Here is a 26,930-nt window from a genome sequence, read left to right on the forward strand (position 1 = left end):
TCAGAGTCAGTAGGGAACTTATGAAGTTCCCATGGTCATGTAAAAGCAGATACTTTTTAAAAGTTAGTCTGTTAGTGGTATCTGAGTATTTAAAGGAAGGAAAAATCTATTAAATCAGAAATGTCATAGTAATACATAGTATACAACTATGAAGTGATCTGTATTGATATACAACTATGAGGGGTGGAAAAGGTGCAAGTGTAAAAAAATATTGTGAAGGAAGAACCAGATAAGCTGGTGGTTCATTGGATGTACAGGGAGAGAAGCTATATATATTCAAACTTTCATCAACTGTTCAGGCAAACATCTACTGTTTGCCTTATTTCTCTGGGCAAACAGGATTCAGCCCAGCTCATAAATAACTTCCTTGGAACAGCCTTCACTATGTCTCTCACCCTACAGAATTGATTCTGAAATCTTTTGTGCTCATAAATGTTGATCATATAATTAGCATTGCCCTTATCACATCATTAATTTATAAGCCCTGATTATGCCTTCATTAAGGATTTTAAATTGGGATGACTAGAACAGTGGTAATGACAAAAGTAAATAAGGAAGTTCAGAGAAGGATTTATTTCTGAGGAAAATTATTTGGTTTTAGATTACATAACGGAATGTCTTGTGCCTGCCTACGTGACCCAGGACTAAGGTTTGGTATACTGCTATTTTCCCTTGGCTTCACTCTAAAATCTGGGGAGTCCTCAGATAGTACATAATAATATGTACCCTGTCTCAGATATACTAGCCTAGGTGTCGTAAGGCTTAAGACAGCATAAGGTAAAGAGAAACAATGTAGTTTAGTAAGTATAAAAATGTGCTGTCTATTCAGATAGAACTGGGTTCTCATCTTGCTGTTTTCATTGTTGCTGTTTTACTTTGCAGCTGTGACTTTTCTGAGTTTGTTTCTTCATCAGTAAAATGAATGTCATAGTGCCACTTCAGGATTTCTTGGGGGGTCAGGTGTTAAATGGGACTACCTTTATAAGGTGGCTAGCATGTGATTGGTGATTGTGATGCATGTAAGTTTGTAAAGAATGCCTCATCTATCTCCCACAATCTTATCAAAATCATCTATTTTATTCTTAGTAAATGTCATAAACATGTTTATATAAAACTTGTTCGTTGAACGTGTTGTTCTGAGAAAAAAAATTTTAAGTCAGAAAAACATGTTTTTAACCTGAAAAGCAAGAAAGTTGCTCGTGTTTGAAAGAAGGATGGAAGCATCGATACCAGCTATTGGTAAGTTTTATCATAAAAGCCTAGAGCAGAGCATCAGCTCTTTGTGTCTCTCCTGGAGAATGAATTGAGTTGTCTGCAGCCACAAACCTTAGGTGATTCCAACCACCTTATATGGACTGGAGGAAGAAAATTTTGCTGGTAGAGGCCATTTACTGGGCATCAAAACAGCTGCTGAGGCAGTAAGAGACCACTGTTCCTGATAATACCATGTTACCCTTAATCCCCTCCACCCCCCGTTAGCCCACTGACTTGTTAAGCCTACTGAGGGAAAATGAATGTAAATGTTTATTGGTCAAGTGTATATATGACCAATAATTTTTCTTTGTATTGCCTACCCTCTGTCATCGTGAAACAACAGGTTTTACACTTAACCTTGAATTCCCACTCAGAACAAAACACAAATGAGTAAATACTTATTTCTTCCTATATAGGACCTATATATTCTAAACCAGGGTGTCAGGGCTTTCATCCAGGGACAGGAAGAAAGCACAGTTCCATTTACAACTGCCCTAAATCAAGTGCCCCACTTTTCATCCCAAATCCCTCAAAGACCTGCTTTCCTTTTTTTTCCTTGAAGCAAGCTGACTGGCAGAGCCCCTTACCCCCTGGGTGCACTCTGATTTCCCATTGAAATATCAAAGCCTAAACATAGGGTGTGACTACTTTTGATATCTAAGGGGCTAGTTTGAATAAAATATAAGTGCTTCTGTTCTGCTTTCTTTAAATATTTGTTCAAATTATGGTTGGAATTCTCTCCCAGTTCACTCCATACAACCTTTCATCAGGGACTTTGTTCTTTTTTTGGTTTAATTTTTTTTTTTTTTTTTTTTTTTTTTTTTTTTTTTTTTGCGGTACGCGGGCCTCTCACTGCTGTCTCTCCCGTTGTGGAGCACAGGCTCCGGACGCTCAGGCTCAGCGGCCATGGCTCACGGGCCCAGCCGCTGCACGGCATGTGGGATCTTCCTGGACCGGGGCACGAACCCGTGTGCCCTGTTTCGGGGGCAGACTCTCAACCACTGCGCCACCAGGGAAGCCCTTTTTGGTTTAATTTTAAAATTTAATTTTATTTATTTTTTTATACAGCAGGTTCTTATTAGTCATCAATTTTCTACACATCAGTGGATACATGTCAATCCCAATCGCCCAATTCATCCCACCCCCACCCGCCTGACGGCTTTCCCCCCTTGGTCCATATGTTTGTTCTCTACATCTGTGTCTCAGTTTCTGCCCTGCAAACCGGTTCATCTGTACCATTTTTCTAGGTTCCACATATATGCGTTAGTATATGATATTTGTTTTTCTGACTTACTTCACTCTATATGACAGTCTCTAGATCCATCCACGTCTCAACAAATGACCCAATTTCGTTCCTTTTTATGCCTGAGTAATATTCCATTGTATATATTTACAACACCTTCTTTATCCATTCGTCTGTCAGTGGGCATTTCGGTTGCTTCCATGACCTGGCTATTGTAAATAGTGCTGCAGTGAACACTGGGGTGCATGTGTCTTTTTGAATTATGGTTTTCTCTGGGTATATGCCCAGTAGTGGGATTGCTGGATCATATGGTAATTCTACTTTTAGTTTTTTAAGGAGCCTCCATACTGTTCTCCATAGTGGCTGTATCCATTTACATTCCCACCAACGGTGCAAGAGGGTTCCCTTTTCTCCAAACCCTCTCCAGCATTTGTTGTTTGTAGATTTTCTGATGATACCCATTCTAACTGGTGTGAGGTGATACCTCATTGTAGTTTTGATTTGCATTTCTCTAATAATTAGTAATCTTGAGCAGCTTCTCATGTGCTTCTTGGCCATCTGTATGTCTTCTTTGGAGAAATGTCTGTTTAGGTCTTCTGCCCATTTGGGGGTTGGGTTGTTTGTTTAATATTGAGCTGCATGAGCTGTTTATATATTTTGGAGATTAATCCTTTGTTGATTCATTTGCAAATGTTTTCTCCCATTCTGAGGGTTGTCTTTTCATCTTGTTTATGGTTTCCTTTACTGTGCAAAAGCTTTTAAGTTTCATTAGGTCCCATTTGTTTATTTCTGATTTTATTTCCATTACTCTAGGAGGTGGATCAAAAAAAGATCTTGCTGTGATTTATGCCAAAGAGTGTTCTTCCTATGTTTTCCTCTAAGAGTTTTATAGTGTCTGGTCTTACATTTATAAGTCTTTAATCCATTTGGAGTTTATTTTTGTGTATGGTGTTAGGTAGTGTTCTAATTTCATTCTTTTACATGTAGCTCTCCAGTTTTCCCAGCACCACTTATTGAAGAGACTGTCTTTTCTCCATTGTATATCCTTGCCTCTTTTGTCATAGATTCGTTGACCATAGGTGTGTGGGTTCATCTCTGGGCTTTCTATCTTGTTCCATTGATCTATGTTTCTGTTTTTGTGCCAGTACCATATTGTCTTGATGACTGTAGCTTTGTAGTATAGTCTGAAGTCAGGGAGTCTGATTCCTCCAGCTCCGTTTTTTTCCCTCAAGACTGCTTGGCTATTCGGGGTCTTTTGTGTCTCCATACAAATTTTAAGATTTTTAGTTCTAGTTCTGTAAAAAATGCCATTGGTAATTTGATAGAGGCCTTAGTCCTGGGTCACGTAGGCAGGCACAAGACATTCCGTTATGTAAACTAAAATCAAATAATTTTTCCTCAGAAACAAATCCTTCTCCGAACTTCCTTATTTACTTTTGTCATTCAATTGCATTGAATCTGTAGATTGCTTTGGGTAGTATAGTCATTTTCACAGTACTGACTCTTCTAAACCAAGAACATGGTTTATCTCTCCATCTGTTGGTATCATCTTTAATTTCTTTCATCAATGTATTATAGTTTTCTGCATACAGGTCTTTTGTCTCCCTAGGTAGGTTTATTCCTAGGTATTTTATTCTTTTTGTTGCAGTGGTAAATGGGAGTGTTTCCTTAATTTCTCTTTCAGATTTTTCACCATTAGTGTATAGGAATGCAAGAGATTTCTGTGCATTAATTTTGTATCCTGCAACTTTACTAAATTCATTGATTAGCTGTAGTAGTTTTCTGGTAGCATCTTTAGAATTCTCTATGTATAGTATCATGTCATCTGCAAACAGTGTCAGTTTTACTTCTTCTTTTCCAATTTGTATTCCTTTTATTTCTTCTTCTTCTCTGATTGCTGTGGCTAGGACTTCCAAAACTATGTTGAATAATAGTGGTGAGAGTGGACATCCTTGTTTTGTTCCTGATCTTAGAGGAAATGCTTTCAGTTTTTCATCATAGAGAATGATGTTTGCTGTGGGTTTGTTGTATATGGCCCTTATAATGTTGATGTAGGTTCCCTCTATGCCCACTTTCTGGAGAGTTTCATCATAAATGGGTGTTGAATTTTGTCAAAAGCTTTTTCTGCATCTATTGAGATGGTCATATGGTTTTTATTCTTCAATTTGTTAATATGGTGTATCACACTGATTGATTTGAGTATATTGAAGAATCCTTGCATCCCTGGGATAAATCCCACTTGATCATGGTTTATAATCCTTTTAATGTGTTGTTGGATTCTGTTTGCTAGTATTTTGTTGAGGATTTTTGCATCTATATTCATCAGTGATATTGGTCTGTAATTTTCTTTTTTGTAGTATCTTTGTCTGGTTTTGGGATCAGGGTGATGGTGGCCTCATAGAATGAGTTTTGGGAGTGTTCCTTCCTTGCAATTTTTTGGAAGAGTTTGAGAAGGTTGGGTGTTAGCTCTTCTGTAAATGTTTGATAGAATTCACCTCTGAAGCCATCTGGTCCTGGACTTTTGTTTGTTGGAAGATTTTTAATCACAGTTTCAATTTCATTACTTATGATTGGTCTGTTCATATTTTCTATTTCTTCCTGGTTCAGTCTCGGCAGCTTGTGCATTTCTAAGAATTTGTCCATTTCTTCCAGGTTTTCCATTTTATTGGCATAGAGTTGCTTGTAGTAGTCTCTTAGGATGCTTTGTATTTCTGCAGTGTCTGTTGTAACTTCTCCTTTTTCATTTCTAATTTTATTGATTTGAGTCCTCTCCCTCTTTTTCTTGATGAGTCTGGCTAATGGTTTATCAATTTTGTTTATCTTCTCAAAGAATCAGCTTTTAGTTGTATTGATCTTTGCTATTGTTTTCTTTGTTTCTATTTCATTTATTTCTGCTCTGATCTTTATGAGTTCTTTCCTTCTGCTAACTTCGGGTTTTGTTTGTTCTTTCTCTGATTCCTTTAGGTGTAAGGTTAAATTGTTTATTTGAGATTTTTCTTGTTTCTTGAGGTAGGCTTGTATAGCTGTAAACTTCCCTCTTAGAACTACTTTTGCTGCATCCCATAGGTTTTGGATCATCATGGTTTTTTGTTGTGTGTTTTTTTTGTTTTGTTTTTTGTTTTTTTTTTGCAGTACGCAGTCCTCTCACTGTTGTGGCTTCTCCCATTGCGGAGCACAGGCTCCAGACGCGCAGGCTCAGCAGCCATGGCTCACGGGCCTAGCTGCTCTGCGGCATGTGGGATCTTCCCGGACCGGGACACGAACCCGTGTCCCCTGCATCAGCAGGTGGACTCAACCACTGTGCCACCAGGGAAGCCTGGATCGTCATGTTTTCATTGTCATTTGTCTCTACATATTTTTTGATTTCCTCTTTGATTTCTTCAGTGATTTTTTGGTTATTTAGTAACGTATTGTTTAGCCTCCATATGTTTGTGTTTTTTACATTTATTCCCCTGTAATTCATTTCTAATCTCATAGCGTTGTGGTCAGGAAAGATGCTGGATATGATTTCAGTTTTCTTAAATTTACTGAGGCTTGATTTGTGACCCAAGATGTGATCTATCCTGGAGAATGTTCCATGTGCACTTGAGAAGAAAGTGTAATCTGCTGGTTTTGGATGGAATGTCCTATAAATATCAATTAAATCTCTGGTCTATTGGGTCATCTAAAGTTTCTGTTTCCTTATTTATTTTCAGTTTGGATGATCTGTCCATTGGTGTAAGTGAGGTGTTAAAGTTCCCCACTATTATTGTGTTACTGTTGATTTACTCTTTTATAGCTGTTAGCAGTTGCCTTATGTATTGAGGTGCTCCTATGTTGGCTGCATATATATTTATAATTTTTATATCTTCTTCTTGGATTGATCCCTTGATCATTACATAGTGTCCTTCCTTGTCTCTTATAACATTCTTTATTGTAAAGTCTATTTTATCTGATATGAGTATTGCTACTCCAGCTTTCCTTTGATTTCCATTTGCATGGGATATCTTTTTCCATCCCCTCACTTTCAGTCTGTATGTGTCCCTAGGTCTGAAGTGGGTTTCTTGTAGACAGCATATACATGGGTCTTGTTTTTGTATCCATTCAGGGAGCCTGTGTCTTTTGGTTGGAGCATTTAATCCATTCACGTTTAAGGTAATTATCGATATGTATGTTCCTATGACCATTTTCTTAATTGTTTTGGGTTTGTTTTTGTAGGTCCTTTTCTTCTCTTGTGTTTCTCACTTAGAGAAGTTCCTTTACCATTTGTTGTAGAGCTGGTTTGGTGGTGCTGAATTCTCTTAGCTTTTGGTTGTCTGTAAAGCATTTGATTTCTCCATCAAATCTGAATGAGATTCTTGCTGGGTAGAGTAATCTTGGTTGTAGGTTCTTCCCTTTCATCACTTTAAGTATATCATGCCACTCCCTTTTGGCTTGTAGAGTTTCTGCTGAGAAATCAGCTGTTAACCTTATGGGAGTTCCCTTGTATGTTATTTGTCGTTTTTCCCTTGCTGCTTTCAATAATTTTTCTTTGTCTTTAATTTTTGCCAATTTGATTACTATGTGTCTAGGTGTGTTCCTCCTTGGGTTTATCCTGTATGGGACTTGCCACTTCCTGGACTTGGGTGGCTATTTCCTTTCCCGTGTTAGGGAAGTTTTCGACTATAATGTCTTCAAATATTTTCTCTGGTCCTTTCTGTCTCTCTTCTCCTTTGGGACCCCTATAATGCGAATGTTGTTGCATTTAATGTTGTCACAGAGGTCTCTTAGGCTGTCTTCATTTCTTTTCATTCTTTTTTCTTATTTCTGTTCCGCAGCAGTGAATTCCATCATTCTGTCTTGCAGGTCAGTTATCCATTCTTCTGCCTCAGTTATTCTGCTACTGATTCCTTCTAGTGTATTTTTCATTTCAGTTAGTGTATTTTTCATCTCTGTTTGTTTGTTCTTTAATTATTGTAGGTCTTTGTTAAACATTTCTTGCATCTTCTCGATCTTTGCCTCCATTCTTTTTCCGAGGTCAAGGTCCTGGATCATCTTCACTATCATTATTCTGAATTCTTTTTCTGGAAGGTTGCCTATCCCCACTTCATTTAGTTATTTTTCTGGGGTTTTATCGTTTTCCTTCATGTGGTACATAGCCCTCTGCCTTTTCATCTTGTCTTTCTGTGAATGTGGTTTTTGTTCCACAGACTGCAGTACTGTAGTTCTTCTTGCTTCTGCTGTCTGCCCTCTGGTGGATGAGGCTATCTAAGAGGCTTGTGCAAGTTTCCTGATGTGAGGGACTGGTGGTGGGTAGAGCTGACTGTTGCTCTGGTGGGCAGAGCTCAGTAAAACTTTAATCCACCTGACTGCTCATGGGTGGGGATGGGTTCCCTCCCTGTTTTTGTTTGGCCTGAGGCGACCCAGCACTGGAACCTACCTGGTTCTTTGGTGGGGCTAATGGTGGACTCTGGGAGGGCTCACGCCAAGGAGTACTTCCCAGAACTTCTGCTGCCAGTGTCCTTGTCCCCACAGTGAGCCACAGCCACCTCCCACCTCTGCAGGAGACCCTCCAACACTACCAGGTAGGTCTGGTTCAGTCTCCCCTGGGGTCACTGCTCCTTCCCCTGGGTCCCAGTGTGCACACTACTTTGTGTGTGCCCTCCAAGAGTGGAGTCTCTGTCTCCCCCAGTCCTGTCTAAGTCCTGCAATCAAATTCTGCTAGCCTTCAAAGTCTGATTCTCTAGGAATTCCTCCTCCCGTTGCCAGACCCCCAGGTTGGGAAGCCTGACATTGTGCTCAGAACCTTCACTCCAGTGGGCGGACTTCTGTAGTATAAGTGTTCTTCATCTGTGAGTCACCCACCCAGCAGTTATGAGGTTTGATATTACTGTGATTGCACCCCTCCTACCATCTCACTGTGGCTTCTCCTTGTCTTTGGATGTGGGGTATCTTTTTTGGTGAGTTCCAGTGTCTTCCTGTCGATGATTGTCCAGCAGCTAGTTGTGATTCTGGTGTTCTCACAAGAGGGAGTGAGAGCCCGTCCTTCTACTCCGCCATCTTGGTTCAGGGCCAGGGACTTTGTTCTTAATGCTTTCACTAATTCTTTAGTCCTTAGCAATCTGCTAGAAGACTTCTGTGGCAGCTTATTTTCACTACTGAAGGCAAGATTTCATCAAAGGGGGCAGAAAAGCATCATAGGAATTCAGGCTGTAGTAGAGTCAGACCTGGGTTCAAGTGTCACTCTCTCAGTCATCTTGGGCAAATGACTTAACCTCTCTAAGCCTCTGTTTCCTTATCTACAAAGTGGAGATACTAGTATTTACCTTGGGGTTGGCTGTGACTATTAAGTGAGGTTATGAATGTAAAATCCTTAACATTGCATGGAACATTTTAAATATCTAATAAATCTTACCTATTATGAGGATCAAAGACTGTAGGCAAAAGGGGCTAGGAGAGAGGGGAGGGATGCTAAAAGGCAACTCTTATAATTTAGCCTATGGTAGACCCTATTTACTTTCAAATATGAGTGAACAAATAAAAATGATGCTTGGAGGTGTTACAAGGGAAGAGACTATACTGTCAGTCAAATTTTTTCAGTGATTACTATGGCCAGGGAATGGAACACTGATAGGCAAGACCCCTACCTTCAAGAGTTAAGAGTCTAGTTTCTTAGTAAAACTTCAGTAGCCACTGCTAATCTCATAATAATGTGGTAAAAATAAATAGGTGAAACTCTGAAATAATGTGGGTCTCATTATAGAATTAGAGAGAACCATAAGAAATCTGCCAGTCCCATCTTCAGATGGGTGAAAATCTGGGACAAAGGCTTTATAAGAAGTAAAAAGGATCACTGCTGGTAGAGTGTCATTCTGGTTCTGTTTCAAATCGAGAAATGTCAGAGAAGTACTCAACCTTTATAAATAATAATTTAAATGAAAATTAGGGTGTGGTTGACTAAAAGTATTTCCAGTACATACTATTATTTTCAAATTAATATAAAATACCATAGTTCAAAACCACTTAAATCCCAACAAAAAAGAAATATGCAAATAAATTGTGGTACTGGGCTTCCCTGGTGGCGCAGTGGTTGAGAATCCGCCTGCCGATGCAGGGGACACGGGTTCGTGCCCCGGTCCGGGAAGATCCCACATACCGCGGAGCAGCTGGGCCCGTGAGCCATGGCCGCTGAGCCTGTGCATCCGGAGCCTGTGCTCTGCAACGGGAGAGGCCACAACAGTGAGAGGCCCGCGTACCACAAAAAAAAAAAAAAAAAAAAAAAAAAAAATTGTGGTACTTACAGCATCTCATGATGAAAAATCAGGTTTTCAAAGACTAAATAATGACATCAGGAAATGCTTTATGGTAAGTGAAAAAAAAGCAAGCATAGATACAGTATGGTTCTATTTTTTTTTAATAGAAAATAGAAATAGAAAAATATATAGTATTACAAAGCTATAGTAATCAAAACAGTATGGTATTGGCATAAAAACAGACACGTAGATCAGTGGAACAGAATGGAGAGCCCAGAGATAAACCCACACATATGGTTAATTTATGACAAAGGAGTCAAAAATATATTGGGAAAAGATAGTCTCTTCAACAGATGGGGTTGAAAAAACTGGACAGCCACATGTGAAAGAATGAAACTGGACCACTATCTTACACCATGCACAAAAATCAATTCAAAATGGATTAAAGACTTGAATGTAAGACCTGAAACCACAAAACTCCTAGAAGAAACAGAGGGTAAGGTCCTTGACATTGGTCTTGGCAACTGTTTTTTGGATTTCACACCAAAAACAAAGGCAACAAATGCAAAAATAAACAGTGGGACTACATCAAACTAAAAAGCTTCTGTACAGTATAGGAAACCATCAACAAAATGAAAAGACAACCTACCAAATGGGAGAAAATATTTGCAAATCATATATCTGACAAGGGGGCTAATATCCAAAAATATAAAGAACTCATACAACTCAACAGAAAAATAATCCAATTAAAAAATGGGCAGAGGAAATGAATAGACATTTTTCCAAAGAAGACATACAAGTGGCCAAGAGGTACATGAAAAGGTGTTCAACATCACTAATTAGTAGGAAAATACAAATTAAAACCACAATGTGATGTTATCTCCCACCTGTTAGAATGGCTGACAAGAAATAACAAGTGTTGGTGAGAATGTGGAGAAAAGGGAACACTTGTGCACTGTTGGATACAGCCACTATGTACAACAGTATGGCGGTTCCTCAAAAAGTTAAAAATAGAACTACCATATGTTCCAGCAATTCCACTTCTGGGTATTATCTGAAGGAAACAAAATCACTATCTTGAAAAGATACCTGCACACCCATGTTCAGTGCAGCATTATTTGCAATAGTCAAGACATGAAATGGAAACAACTTTTAAGTGTCCATCAATGGATGAATGGATAAAGAAAATGTGACTATTTATCTATCTCTATGTATATATATCTTTAAAAAGAAGGAAATCCTGCCATTTGTGACAACATGGATGGACCTTGAGGGCATTGTGCTAAGTGAGACAGAGAAAGGCAAATACTGTGTGATCTCACTTATATGTGAAATCTAAAAAAAGCTGAACTCAGGTCTTCCCTGGTGGTCCAGTGGTTACAAAACCACCTTCTAATGCAGGGGACGTGGGTTCGATCCCTGGTCAGGGAACTAAGATCCCACATGCCACGGGGCGACTGAGCTTGTGCACTCTGGAGCCTGTGCACCACAACTAGAGAGAGGCCTGCCCGCCGCAACAAAGAGCCCGCACGCTGCAACTAAGACCCAACACAGCCTAAATAAATAAATATTAAACAAAAATTAAACATAAATTTAAAAACCTGAACTCATAAATACACCACCAAATGGTGGTTGCCAGAGAAGGTGGGGAGAGGGGGGGAGTGGGTGAAGGTAGTGGAAAGTACAAATTTCCAGTAATAAGATAAATAAGTTCTGGGGATATAATCTACAGCATGGTGACTATAGTTAACAAGATTGTGTATTTGAGAGTTGCTAAGAGTGTATCTTAAAAGTTCTCATCACAAGAAAAAAAACCGTAACTGTATGGTGATGGATGTTAACTAAATTTATTGTGTTAATCATTATGTTACACACCTAAAACTAATACAGTGTTATATGTCAATTTTATCTCAATTTTAAAAAGTGTGTAGAAGAAACCAATAGTTAATTACTGATAAAGCTGCATGGTGAGATTACAAGTAAATTTATTCTCTTCTTAAAACTTCTTTTGAATAAAATAAACATTACAAAGAAAATGGTTCAGGCTCTTAAAATACTTGAGATCTATGGTGAATTAGGTTTCAGTTTAACAGAAATCACATTAAAAATCTCTTAGTTTAGGTAAGCTACCACAAAACAATACCAAGACAAAAAGTAGTACTTGAAAAGGGGAAAACTTTCAATACTACTTTAACTCATATTGTTGTAGTATATAAATAATTATGTACTCCGCCTATAAGGACTGACTACTGGCCAATAGATAACTTGGATTTATTAATAACATTCATAGATCTAATTCTGACATATCTCTAAGTCATACCTTGAAAATAGCTATAAGCTTGAGAAGGATCAACTATTATGTCCATTGAGAATGAGTTGTGTGATTCCTGAGAATGTTTCTCCACCACCTCTACTGTATCACTGGATGAAGATGACGATGAAGACAATCCCAGTCTAACGTATCTTCCTTTTCTACCACAGAGTGAACAATCAACCGGTGTGGCACTAGGTCCCCGGGGCAGTTGAACTTCGTCTCTGTGGTAGTTTCTAACAGCTCCACTGTGATGCACAGAGCGTTCTCGTTGCCATATATAATGGGTTGGAGCAATGGCCATAACCTATGGTGGAAAGCTTTCTTTTAGAATTTTAATAAGATTTTAAAATTTAGTAAAATTAAGAACAAAAATTATAAATCAAGAACAAGCTACCTGTAAAACTAGATCTAAAAATCTGTCACCGATTTTTTTTTTTAGAAAAAAAGCATTTCCAGATAAGGCAATATTACCTATAACGGGATTCATTGCTTGGATCCTTAAGATAATAATTGATAAGGTATTTAAATTATTTCAAACAGGAAATAGAACTGAAGCAACCTTCCAGGCTTTTCAATTCTGGATATTATAGGTTTGGGAAAAATAATACAGTTAGTCCAAAACAATACATAATTATCTGGAATGTACTGGGTTGAAAAGAATATATATATTTTTTGTTTTGTGGTATGCGGGCCTCACTGTTGTGGCCTCTCCCGTTGCGGAGCACAGGCTCCGGACGCGCAGGCTCAGCGGCCATGGCTCACCGGCCCAGCCGCTCCGCGGCACGTGGGATCTTCCCAGACCGGGGCACGAACCCGTGTCCCTTGCATCGGCAGGCGGATTCTCAACCACTGCGCCACCAGGGAAGCCCGAAAACAATATTTTTAATTGAGGTTTCCAGCTATGTATGTTAGGCTAATCTTAACATGTTTGCAATCACAGCAAGAGATATGGTGAATGAAAACACAGCTAAGGTGCTTAACCTCTCTGTTCCTATTCTCTTGTCTGTGGTATGGAGAGAATAATGGTGTCTACTGTAGAGGGTTGTTGCAAGGATTAGATGAGGGATTATTCAGAAAGTACTTAAGATTCCGCACTACCTGTCAGGCATCGTTCTCTAAGGTCGGTTAGAGAACACACTGCCTTTAGAGTCAGGATAGACTTAGTTTCTTATTCTGGCTCTGCCACTTCCTAGTTGTATGATACTTCGCAAGTTACTTAACCTTTCTGAGCCTCAATATCTTCATATGGAAAACTGGGGATACCATCTGCCTCATAGGATTGTCCTGAAGGTTAAATATGTGTAAAATCTTTATCACATAGTAAACATCTGGCGAATGACAGCCATTTAAGACAAGCTAGCGAAGTGTACCTACCTGCTGACCTCATGGTATCTAAAACTTCTAAACAGAATGTTAGAATGTTACTTCAAAGCAAAAATGTTTAGTTGCGGTTATCAGTGACCCAAGGTAAATGAGAATTGTAGAATTTGAGAGCTAGACAGTGCTTTTTTAAAAAAATTATTTTATTCAAGTATCCAGACAAAATTATAATTCAGGGCTTCCCTGGTGGCGCAGTGGTTGAGAGTCCTCCTGCCGATACAGGGGACGCGGGTTCGTGCCCCGGTCCGGGAAGATCCCACATGCCGCGCACCGGTGGGCCCGTGAGCCATGGCCGCTGAGCCTGCGCGTCTGGAGCCTGTGCTCCGCAACGGGAGAGGCCACAGCAGTGAGAGGCCCGCGTATCGCAAAAAAATAAATAAATAAAAAATAAACTATAATTCAAAAAAGACAGTGCTTTATTAATTGCCTAGACGAGTGATTTTCAAACTGGTTTGAGGAGCCCTAGGTTTCACAGACAACATTAGGGGTCACAGGAGGGGCTAAGGGAAGACAGAGCAGGTGGAGGACCTCTATTTGGGGGATTGTGTGTAAAATTTTGTTTGGAAAGAATGCTTCTGCCGTTAAGAATGAAAACCTTAAAACCCCCAGATTAAAGCTGATTCCCTCAGAAAATAGGGTTATTGTGCCTCCCCCAAGACAATGCATAAAGAATACTAGCAACGCTAATTTTTAAAGTGTACTTTAGGATTGGATTTATTTTATAATCTACTTCTTAAATCCTTCAAAACAGTTTTCAACCAAAGACATGTATTAAAGTTATATATCTTTTAAAAGGTAGAAGTAAATAAAGCAGTTAACTCTAAATATACACATTCCTATGACTGTGAAGCTAGGCGCAGAGATACCCAAGGTGAGGAAGTAAAATATCAAATTTTCTTATTCCTTCCATATTTATCTACTATTTTTCTCAATATTTCTGTCTTTATTGCTCATGTCTGGAATGTCCTTTCCCTTTATTTGTCTTAGTATTTCTTTTCCTTCAATGCCCAATATAAGTCCCACCTTTCTAGAAACTCCAGCTTTCAGATTTTCTTGTTTTATTGTTAATGCTATATTAGGACTCAGCATGTAAATGTTAGCACTCAGATGTACCTTTTTATGCGTGTAAACTGTTCTGCTGAAAGCCCCCTCTGGACAGGAATAGTGTCTCATACACCTCTCTTTCAAATGCCTTCTCCACAATATTATGCAGTCATTAAATATTTTTAAATGATAGATGAAAATATTTAAGAATTAGAGGCCACTAACTTAATGAGCCTTCAGCAATATGATTTTTGTAGGAATCCTATATAGCAAAGTTTAGTGAAAAGAGCAGAGGGAAATATGAAGTAAAGGGCACAAAATAGAAGATTTGGTACTGTTCTTTCTGCAATAAGCTAGGCATCGTAGTCTCTTCACATGCTAACCCACCTAGAAAAATGCATGCACACACTCTTATCTATTATGCTATTTAATTCCTGAGATATCTATAAGTGCATTTTCTAAACTAACCAACATAAGAGATGGAGGCTAGATGTCAGAGAAAACAGAACACTGGGAAGCCATTAGATGTGAAGTCAAGTTGTGGTTCTGCCACTTAACTGATATATGATCTTGAGTAAATCTCAACCTCCTTGGTCCTCACAAGTATTTTTGTAAGGATAAGAAGATAATTTATATGAAAATATAAATTTGTAAAGCACAATGCAAGTGTATAGTATAATTACTGTAAGCCAGTTTGTGGCTACTATCATAACCTGAGTTTATTTTAGGATATGTAACTAAAAAATGGGTTGACAGTATGCCAGTACGGGACTCTTAATAACAAATACATAGAAAACTAAGTTTCTGACAGCCTGTCTTGCTACTATAATGCAGCAAACTTCAGGGCAAGGATGATATAATACTTCTTTATAATAAACCTCCACAACACTGAACTTAGTGTCTTACTCATAAATTAGCTGTTAAATGAATACTTAAGAGAACAGGATAAAACCTACTAGGTAATTTCTTTTTCTGTACACCAACATGATTCAAATGTACCTGATTGGAACAACCAAAAAAAAAAATCTTATCTTTATCTGGCTTATCTATCTGGATAAAGGTCAGTGCTAGGTGAGCTCAGTAAAGAATTGTTTTTCATTTTAAAAAAATTTACTTATTTTTGGCTACGTTGTTGCTGCACACGGGCTTTCTCTAGTTGCGGCGAGCGGGGGGCTACTCTTCGTTGTGGTGCACGGGCTTCTCACTGCAGTGGCTTCTCTTTGTTGCGGAGCACGGGCTCTAGGCATGTGGGCTTCAGTAGTTGTGGCATGTAGGCTCAGTAGTTGTGGCTCATGGGCTCTAGAGCACAGGCTCAGTAGTTGCGGTACACGGGCTTAGTTGCTCCATAGCATGTGGGATCTTCCCGGAGTAGGGCTCGAACCCATGTCCCCCATATTGGCAGATGGATTCTTAACCGCTGCACCACCAGGGAAGCCCAAGAATTGTCTTATAGTTTTGTTTATTAAAAAAAATTTTTAATGAAGTCTAGTTGATCTACAATGTTTCAGGTGTACAGCAAAGTGATTCAGTTATATATTTTTTCAGATTCTCTTCCATTATTGGTTACTACAATATATTGAATATAGTTCCCTGTGCTATACAGTAGGTCCTTGTTGTTGTTTGTCTTCATAGATAAGAAGGTATGAAAAAGAATCAGAAGCTTTAAGTTCCATTCATTCTGTCAGTCAGCTATATTTACTAAGCACCTACTACAAGTCAGGCACTCTTACTGTATTCCTCTCTTCATCCCCAGGCAACCACTTTCTGTCACTTTGGATTATATATTTTTCACAGTTCATATAAATGAAACCATACAATATGTGGTCCTTTAGGGATTGATTGGCTTCTTTCACTTAGCCATAATGTTTTCAGGGTTCATCCACTTTGTAACATGTATCAGTACTTTATTCCTTTTAATTGTCAAGTAATATATCATTATATAGATGTTTTGTCGATCCATTAATTAGCTACTGGACATTTCAACTGTTTTCACAACTATTGACTATTATGAATACGGCTGCTTGCTCTGAACATTCATGCATAAGTTTTTGTGTGGACACAGTTTTCATTTCTTTTGAGTATAAAACTAGGAGTGGAATTGCTGGGTCATATGGTAACTCTGTTTAGCATTTCGAGGAAATGCCAGACTGTTTTCCAAAGCAACTACATGATTTTACAATCCCACCAGAAGTGTATAAGGATTCCAATTTCTCCACATCCTTATCAATACTTGTTATTGTCTTTTTTAAAAAAAATTATAGTCATCCTAGTGGGTGTAAAGTGATATCTCCTTGTGTTTGTGATTTTGCATTTTTCTGATGGCTAATGATGTTGAGCATCTTTTCATGTGCTTTTTTGCCCATCTGAATATCTTTTTTGAAGAAATACATATTCAGATCCTTTGCTCTAAAAAATTGGGTTGTCTCTTTAATACTGAGTTGTAAGAGCTGTTTATATATTTTAGATATAAGTGCCTTATAAGACAGATGATTTGCAAAATTTTTCTTCCAGTTTGTGGGTTGTCTCTTTACTTTTTTTTTTTTTTTGCGGCACGCGGGCCTCTCACTGTTGTGGCCTCTCCCATTGCGGAGCACAGGCTCCAGATGCACAGGCTCAGCGGCCATGCCTCACGGGCCTAGCCACTCCGCGGCATGTGGGATCTTCCCGGACCAGGGCACGAACCTGTGTCCCCTGCATTGGCAGGCGGACTCTCAACCACTGCGCCACCAGGGAAGCCCTCTTCGCTTTCTTAATGGTGTCCTTTGAAGTACAAAAGTTTAAAATTTTGATGATGTCCATTTTATCTATATTTCCTATTCTTGCTTGTGCTTCTGGTATTATATCTAAGAAACCTAATCCAAGGTCATGAAGATGTAACCCCTATGATATCAGATTTTTATAGTTTTTAGCTCTTTAATTTAGGTCTTTGATCCATTTTGAGTTAGCTTTTTATATCTAATATGGAGTAGGGGTCCAAGTGCTTTCTTTTGCATGTGGACATCCAGTTGTTCCAGCACAATTTGTTGAAAAGATGATTCATTCCCCACTTAATTTTCTTGGTACCCTTGCCAAAAGTAAACTGGACTCTTCAATTTTTATTCCATGGAGGGAGTTACTACTCAGTATAGGGTGGTAAGGAATGGTTTCTCTGAGGTGACATTTAAGCAGAGTCCTGAATGAAGTGAGAAGTGAAGCATATGAATTTCTGGGGGAAAGCATTCCAGGTAATAGGAATGGCAAATGCAAAGACCCTGAGGTGGGAGTGTCCTTGGTGCATTTGAAGAATAGCAAGTAGGCCAGAGTGGTTGCAGTGAAATGAACAAGGATGGGAGATGAAGTGAAAGAGATAAAGGAGGAGAGTTGGCAGACCATGTAGTTCCAGGATAAGCACTTTGTGTCTTTTACTCTATGTGAGATGGTAAGCCTCTGGAGGCTTTTAAGTAAAGGAGACATGATTTGATTTTCTAAAAGATTTACTCTTTAAATCTGCTATGAAGAATGGGCTATAGGGAAGAAAGATTGTAAGGGAGACTATTTGGAAAGTTATGACAATAGTTGAGGCAAGAGATGACAATTAAAGTAGGGTTTAGTGGTGGAGGTGGTGAGAAATGGTAGGATGCTGGATTTTCTTTAATGTATAGATGTGGAAGAAAAAAGTCTAGGGTGAGGTTTTTGGTCTGAACAACTAGAATGATGAAGTTACCATTTATTAACATGTGGAAGATTGCAGGAGGAGCAAGTGTAGAGGCCTATGTGGTGGAATCAAAAACTCAATTTTCAGCATGTTAAGTTTGAGGTATCTACTAGATAATGAAATGTAAATTAAAACTGGATATGCAGATCTGGAATTAGGAGAGAGATCTGTTAGTTCTCAGTGTTGAAACCTTGAGAGATTAAACTTTTCTGTAAATCCCATTACACAACTGACTTTCCAGGTGTCTAAAACTTTGTAGTCTTTTACACATACACCATTAATCCACATAATTCTGTCTCTTTGTATGGTGCCAGCAACTGAGGTAATTCCAGCTCCAACAGAATAAAGTTGTTGCAGTTAAAATGCTAGTCATTGTATTTTAGGAGTGGGTAAGCAACCTGCCATGAGGAAGCATTGCCTATCCCAGCCTCTTGCCTCCAGTGCCCCCTCCATGTACTTAGCTGAGTGTTCTACAGGGCTTGAAGCATTTACTTTGAAAAAATCAGTGTTCAAATAAGGTCCGCTGTCACATCAAGGATGGCAACAGGTGTGCAAATTACCCACTCCTCACCTAGGGAGGTAGTGACAAAAAATAGCAAGACAGGACTTTTTCAATGCCCTGTAATTGGAATGAGTCCTTTAAATTCCTTAATGAGGATCCATTAATTTGGGGAGGTGGGTCATACACACCCAACTTTTCATATTTTTCTATTGAATATAATCTTGTAAAGACTTGGCCTGCTGCACAGTCTTCTAAGTTATTTCTGAATCCTTGCATTTCCCCTAACATTCAACAATCCTAATTTAATCCACAAATATGCATAACTGCTATATCTTCATCTCATTAATAAATATAACTAACAAGGTTAACTCTGGGCAGAGTCCTGTGACACACCTCTTAAGTCTTCCTTCAGGTCTGACACTAATCCATTAATTGGCTCCTTTGGCCTGTAGTCATTAAACTAGATATGACTTCATTTTTTTTTTTTTTTTTTGGCTGCGTTGGGTCTTCGTTGCTGCGTGTGGGCTTTCTCTAGTTGCAGTGAGCGGGGACTACTCTTCATTGCAGTGCATGGGCTTCTCATTGTGGTGGCTTCTCTTGTTGCAGAGCACGGGCTCTAGGCGCGCAGTCTTCAATAGTTGCAGCATGCAGGCTCGGTAGTTGTGGCTACACGGGCCCTAGAGTGCACAGACTTCAGTAGTTGTAGCGTGTGGGCTCGGTAGTTGTGGCTCGTGGGCTCTACAACAGAGGTCCCCAACCTTTTTGGCACCAGGCACTGTTTTCATGGAAGACGATTTTTCCACTGGTGGGGGTGGATGGTTCAGGTGGTAATGCGAGCGATGGGGAGTGGCAGACAAACCTTCGCTCACTCGCTCACTGCTCACTTACTGCTGTGTGGCTCAGTTCCTAACAGGCCGTGGACTGGAACCGGGGGTTGGCGACCCCTGCTCTAGAGCGCAGGCTCAGTAGTTGCGGCACATGGGCTTAGTTGTTCCACAGCATGTGGGATCTTCCTGGACCAGGTATTGAACCTATGTCCCCTGCACTGGCAGGCAGATTCTTAACCACTGCACCACCAGGGAAGTCCCATATGACTTCATTTAATTACAACATTATCTAGCCAACATTTACCAAACTTCTCTGAACTAGTACTGCCTTATAGTGATCATTGCCTTCCATTTAATTTTCTACTCCAATTTTTTTTTAGTTTGAAACATTAACTTTCTTTACTGAAAACCAGAACATTAGATAAAATAACTTATCTTTTAATTTTTAGGGTCTTTCTGCTTTATATTAATAGAATCTGGCATCAAGGAAACTTTATGTATGCTATGTGAAAAGAGGTATAGTTTTTAAACTTATTTTATACCATATAGTTCACATTTAACCTTGGGAACTTGAAATTTTGATACTTTAACAGAAATTATTTAATGGAAATTATTATTCAGCTCCAATGTTATTACCATGATGTATTTTGGAATGTGCACGCTATTCTTTCCCAATATACTGGTGATCTTTTAGAGAAAAGAAACACTCTAAAATAAAAATACTTTCTACAGAAGTAGGCTGTTCTGAAAAACAGAAATGACAATTTTTAATTATTGTGGTATAAAATTAAAACATCAACATTGTAATATAAAAGTTGTACTCATGGTAATCATCAAGGTTAATGGTTTACCCTTCATATACAAAAAAAAGTGAAACATTAGAAGCACATCAAAAAATAAGACAAGGAAAACTACACAAAGAGAAGACAGAGATTACATATATAATGCATGTAAAAATCTTACCTCCTCACAGCATCGCCGGCTTACAATAGCCCTATAGTCAATTCTATCCCAGAGTTTGTCCCTTAACTTTAAGAAATCAGGGAATAATTTTCTCCAGTTTTTCCCTAAAGCCCATGGAAAAATTTCATATTTGGATTCTTCTTCATCTTCTTCAACTGTATTAGCCAGATACCTAGCAAAGAAGACCAACAACTCAAAAAAGAAATGGGTAAAGGACAGGAACAGACAGTTCACACACACACCCCAACTTGTTTATAAACACATAAAAGATGTTCAACCTTATGCATGATTAAAGAAAGATAGATCAAAAATAGAGATACGGTGAATTTTACCTTGTTGAGTTCTGGATACTTTAATATTCCTATCAATCTTGAGCTTTGCTCTGGGATGCAGTTATACAGAAACAGTCTGATCCTTTCAAGTCTTGCTTTCATGATTTGTTAGGTGGATCTGGAGCAATGTTCAGTTTGGGGCCCACTAAGGCAAGACGTTCCTGAGTACTGTACTAGTACTGAATTACTCAGTGTGAATTATAAGTTTTTTCAGTCTGGCTGGTGGGAACAGGCCCTATTTCCAGCCCTGGGTGAACGTTAGTCACTGTGTTCCCTCTATTCCTACAGTCTTCCCCTACACTCAAATACCTGAGGGGGGAATCAGGCATGCATAAAAGCAGGAAAACTGGACAGATAAGAAAAATCATCAGTCAGTCAAAACTGACTCACATGATAGAAGTAACAGACAAGGATATTAAAAGTTATAATTATTCCAGATGTTCAAAAAGATTAGACACATTTGAAAGTATACCTCTAGAGATGAAAAGTATATGTACAATGAAAAATACATTGAGTGGGGTTAACAGCAGATTCAATTTTACAGAGGAAAAGATTTGTGCATTGAAGACATAGCAATATAAACTATCTAAAATGAAACACACAGAGAAAAGGAAACAAAAATAATGAACAGAGCATCAATAAGCTGTGAGACAACTTTAAGCAGCCTAATAAAGGTGAAATTGGAATCCCTAAAGGGTGGTGGGTGTACAGAAAAAACATTTGAAGAAATAATGACTGAAAATTTTCAAAATTTGATGAAAACTATAAACCCACAAAGAAGCTCAGTGAACTCCAAAGCACAAAACATGAAGAAAATTATACTAAGGCATATCATAATTAATTACTTAGGACCACTAATAAAGAGAAAATCTTAAAAGCAGTGAGAGGAAAAAAAATAAGACATGTTAGATAACACAGGAACAGAGATAAGGATGGAGCCGATTTCCCACTGGAAACAATGCAAGCTCCATAAATGAGTAAGAAAAACAGGTGACTCACAATAAAAAAATTACAAAACATACAAGGGAACAAGGCACCATGAACAGAAACAGTCCCTGAAGTGTGAAGATACTGAAATTAACAAACACCCAAGAAAAGGGGGTCTTAAAAGCAATCAGAAAGGAAGGTAAATGATCCCAAGTGGAAGGTCTGAGATGCAAGAAGGAATAGTAATCAAAGATATATAGATACATGGGCAAATCTAAACAAATGATGAATTTATAAAACAACAATAACAATGCCTAACCTTTTGGAAGGCATCAGGTAGAACTAACAGAATTGCAAAACAAGAGAATAGAAGTTGGGAAGAGTGATTAGAGTTAAAATGCTTAAGGGTCTTGTAATTAAAAATAACTAGGGCAATTGCTAAAAGTATAGATATAGAATGTAAGATTTCCAAACATGCAGAGGAAAAAAAGGTGTCAAAAGTAAAAATATTAAAATCTCAATCAAAAAGAAGATAAAAATGGAGGGGAAAGAAGAAAGAAAAAAATGGGACATACACAAAATACACAACAAGATGGGAGGAAAAAATGCAAATATATAAGAAACAATAGAATATTATTCTGCAGTGAAAATGAAATGAACTATAGCTACATGTTTCAATAGAAATGAATCTCAAAATAATATTATAAAGCAAAAGAAGAAAGTTACAGAAGAATGATAATGGTAATTATGGTGTATAATTATTTTATTATAAAGCCCCCAAATAGGAATAACCAAATAATATATTATTTAGAGGTATATACATAGAATAAAGAAAAGTAAGAAAAAAAAAAGTAAGAAAATGATTACTTGTGGAAGGGAGGGGGCTCTAATTGGGAAACTGCATGCTGTGAGTTTCTAAGATTCTGGCAATGTTCTATTCTTGAGTCATGGGTACATGAGTATTTGTTTTGCTTCTGTTCTTTTACACACACATAGGTATACATTCCATACACTCTTTTGTAAATATTTCACATTTAAAAAATCTTAAAGGCACAGAAGTGTATAGTACACCTCTATGCATGTAATATACATACTGGTTCATATACAGAAAATTATTTCTACACATGTAGACACATACATATGAAACTGTTAACTGTCCTTGAGGAGGGAGGTCAAGGTCTTGAGATATGAGGAAGACTTACTTTTAATTGTATACCCTCCTATACATATATTTTTAACCATGTGCATACTCATATTTAGTTACATTAATATAAAATGAGTACCTACATATTTTTATCCTCTCTTAAAATAACTAAGTATTTTAATATTACCTTATTATATTACATTATATATATATTACCTTATTATAAAGCACCTCATTGTTAAACCCATTCAGTTATATGAGTCAAATCATGTCCTTTGTGAAATTGTATAAAGTAATTTTTCACTTTAGTATCCCTGAGAGTTCTTAGTAAACTGTATATAGAGCTGGAGGCTGGCCCCTTTCATGCTTGCGGATTATGAAAAATCTATAATGGACTATGGTACTCCAGTATCAGGACCACATTATGATTCCATTCTACATTAACAATTTTTCAGGCTCCAGGTAGTGAAATATCTGTCTCTTATACATGTAAGTTGTCTTCTAATTTGAAATAGATTTTTCTTGGAGCAGAGTCCATTTCTTTTGCATAAGGTTAATTATGCTTATTCAAATAAAGAATTAAGAACTTCCTATGTCAGCCACTGAAGTATGCAAATAAAGTAAGATACAAATTCCTTGCCCTTAAGGAGTCTACAGTCAAGTAGAAAAGGCAATCAAGTATGAAATACATACATAACTGAAAGAGAATATAGGAAAATGATAATAGTTCAGAGTGTTATAAGAATATATAAAAAGGAAAAAGAGTTGAGTTAGAACTGTGGCTGAGAAAATATTTAATAAGAACTATTGAGTGAGGTTGTATCAAAAGAATGATTAGATATAAAAATGTAAATTATAATTCATGTTACTTTTCATATGGAGCTTATAATACAACATGCAATGCAACCTGACATGCTACTACACAGTGTAAGCTAACAGTGCTTTGCTGGTAATAACTTTACAAAACTTGTCAAATCCAATTTGGGGCATCTGGTAAGATTTAAATAAAGTTTCTTTTGGTTTGTTTTCAATTTTCAGGTGAGAAAAAAACTATAAAATAGATATTGCATCAACATACAGATATAATACTAAGAGACATGTAAACAGCAGCTTAGTGTTAAATGGCTGAATTTGGCCATTGGCAAGTCACACCTGAATTTGCTGATTACTAACTTTTGTGACCTTGGAAAGTACTTAATCTTCCTGTTTCAATCTCCCCATCTGTAAAATGGAGATAATTTTAAAATGTATCTTATAGGGAAGATTAGATGAGTTTATAAAAAACATTTTTGTGGTACCTTGCACATGATACTCAATATTAGCTAATACTATTATATTCCCTCAATTTAGCAGTCATCAACTCAAATTTATATTGAGTTCATTTTTCCCTATGCATGGGGAAATATGTCTGCTGAAAACATGCAGAGATAATTTCTTCTAGTCCTATTTCTTGAATCACTCTTTGATTTTGAATTAACAGACTTTAAATAAATTCTTCAGTGCTGACGGTTGTTGTGGTATTCAACTTAAATATTTTTATATGTAGTTCCCTAGTTAGGTACTTAAAATTATATTCATATATTTCAAACTGCAGCATTATATCCAGGTACTAGGTAGAAAAGGTTTTGATATTGAGATGTCTAGAGCATTTTCCACAAGTTGTTCAGTGTAAAAGGGCAATAATGATAATAATTTTTACTATACATTAAATTTCAAGGAGAATATTCTGGCTTTTAAAAAATCTCTAAGTCCAAAAGAGGAAAATTTGGGATAATTTATGTGGAACACTATATAAATTATGGAAATGTGAAAGGTACAATACAAACTCAAGTGGAATATTGAATAATAAATGTTAGGCATATGGCAGAATACCAGTGAAAAGAACATAAGAATACCCTATTAAAGTAAAAAAATATATGGCTTTTAAACAGGAAGGCCTATTCAAAGATATACATCAGGTTTTAAACAGTCTCTATTTTAAATAAGGTATTGTATATATTATAAATAACTAGCACAAAAATCACTTAGTAGAAAGCATACTTACAGAGCAATAAAGAAATTTATCCTGGTATGCTCATTTATAGTAAATTTAGCTCTCTTGAAATAAACAAAGGTCATAGCCAAAAGATACTATAGGGAAAAAAGTTAAAAGTTAATATTGTTTTGCTTTCATAGTAAAACTGCTTTAAAAGTTATGTTTATAAGCTAAAGTAAAGCATTATTTATCCTTATTATAGAATTAGCTATTTATTTGAGTCCTTATTTTTTGGCTTTCTTTAATCCATATGAACAATGAGAAATAGTTCTGGATCATTTATGATTAAATTATAATTTTATAATTATAATTTTAACCTCTAAATTTTATTATTGCCATCTATTCAAACCTATAGAGAAGCTGAAATAATAATCAAGTGAATAACCATACATCCTTCACCTAGATTCACCAACTGTTTTTCTGTTGCCACACTGGCTTGATGTATGTGTATACGCAAAAATTTTTCCCCTCAACCCTTTGAGTAAGTTGCAGACATCCATACTCACATTTAAAAATAACTTTTGAAAAATAACTTCTAACCAGAAATTAGAACAACATGGCTCTATTTTCGTTGGAATTAAAGTGTTTTAAAGGTACTATTAGGAAGACATATGTCTAGCCTGCTATTAGGACCCATGCCAGGTTCTGCCTGTTCAAGTTAAAAACAAGTTATGATACTGATATATTGATAACAGACTCCCTCTCATAAAATGCCTAATTCATGCTACCTTCACAGGTTTGGCCACAAAGGTGATTCCAAATTTTCAAGGTAACTTTCAGTAGAGGACTCTTGATATATTTATTGAGTGTTAAGAAACAGTACTCCTGGTTAGTTACTTTAAAGGCACTGCCCCCTGCTGTCCAACAACTTTAATTACTGTAAGGTGCTTAAAATTGTAAAATTTAAAACTTTAAAACTTCACATGAACTGGATATTTTACATTAAGGCATTACTGTCAATTTTTAAAAGCATCAGTGACACTTGATTATGTTTTAAAAGATCTCACCTTTTAGAAGTACATCTTTAAATATTTATGGATAAAATGTTAGGATCTCTGGGATTTGCTTCAAAATAATCCACGTTTGGGGAGAGAGATTAGAAGAAACAAGAATGGCCATGAGTTGATCATTGTTTTAGCTGGATGACAGGCACATGGAGGATCTTTGTTCTATTCTCTCTACTATAAGTTGTATGTTTGAAATTTTCTAAAAATTTTCAAAATTAAAAATCCCTCTGATTTTATTTTTGTTATCTTCAGCTTAAAATAAGAGTTCACATCAATATGAAATTAGTGGGTATTTAATCATGAGCTAGTCTTCTGTTCATTCCCTTTTCTGTTGGCTGGCGCATTATTTATTTATTTATTTATTTATTTTTGGCTGCGTTGGGTCTTCGTTGCTGCGTGCTGGCTTTCTCTAGTCGTGGCGTGGGTGGGCTACTCCTTGTTGTGGTGCGCGGGCCTCTCACTGCAGCGGCCCCTCCCGTTGCAGAGCACGGGCTCCAGGCATGCTGGCCTCAGCAGTTGCAGCACGCGGGCTCAGTAGTTGTGTCTCGCGGGCTCCAGAGCGCAGGCCCAGCAGTTGTGGCACATGGGCCCAGATGCTCCGCAGCATGTGGGATCTTCCCGGACCAGGGATCAAACCCATGTCTCCTGCATTGGCAGCGGATTCTTAACCACTGTGCCACCAGGGAAGTCCCATAGCATGTTATTTTAAATGTGATACGAAGTCATGCTGAATTTTCTGATATGACTAACTGGTCTAAGATGACATTTATAAAGCTGAAATTCTAACTGATCAGCTAAACTTACTAAATAGTATAGAAACATCACAATCCCTGGTATATAAGTCAGCATCATGATGTTCTTTTATGAAACACTGATTCCTAAATAACGAACATGATAAACTAATTTTACTCTACAAGATTATTGGGATTTGTTTTATCTAAATTATCTACAAAATATTAAAATGTGTAACAGACTGCCCTAGTGGAATGAATCTCAGATATTATTACCTGATAAAAAGTAATAATTCTGATCAAAACATATTAAGCCTAATAT

At 37.4% G+C, this 26,930-nt stretch overlaps 1 protein-coding gene across 1 annotated transcript in view; it reads right to left on the reverse strand.

Moving 5' to 3' along the window:
• SPDYA (speedy/RINGO cell cycle regulator family member A) overlaps window positions 1-26,930 on the reverse strand; it is a 31,890-nt gene that overhangs the window by 2,233 nt on the left and 2,727 nt on the right. The window contains exons 3-5 of the mRNA XM_059078285.2: window positions 24,880-24,965; window positions 20,433-20,604; window positions 12,029-12,326 (exon numbers count right to left, since the gene is read on the reverse strand). Coding sequence (XP_058934268.2) covers window positions 12,029-12,326; window positions 20,433-20,604; window positions 24,880-24,965 — 556 coding nt within the window. The remainder of the gene's footprint in view (window positions 1-12,028; window positions 12,327-20,432; window positions 20,605-24,879; window positions 24,966-26,930) is intronic.

The sequence above is a fragment of the Kogia breviceps genome, chromosome 11 (genome assembly GCF_026419965.1).
Source record: "Kogia breviceps isolate mKogBre1 chromosome 11, mKogBre1 haplotype 1, whole genome shotgun sequence".
NCBI classification, from domain to species: Eukaryota; Metazoa; Chordata; class Mammalia; order Artiodactyla; family Physeteridae; genus Kogia; species Kogia breviceps.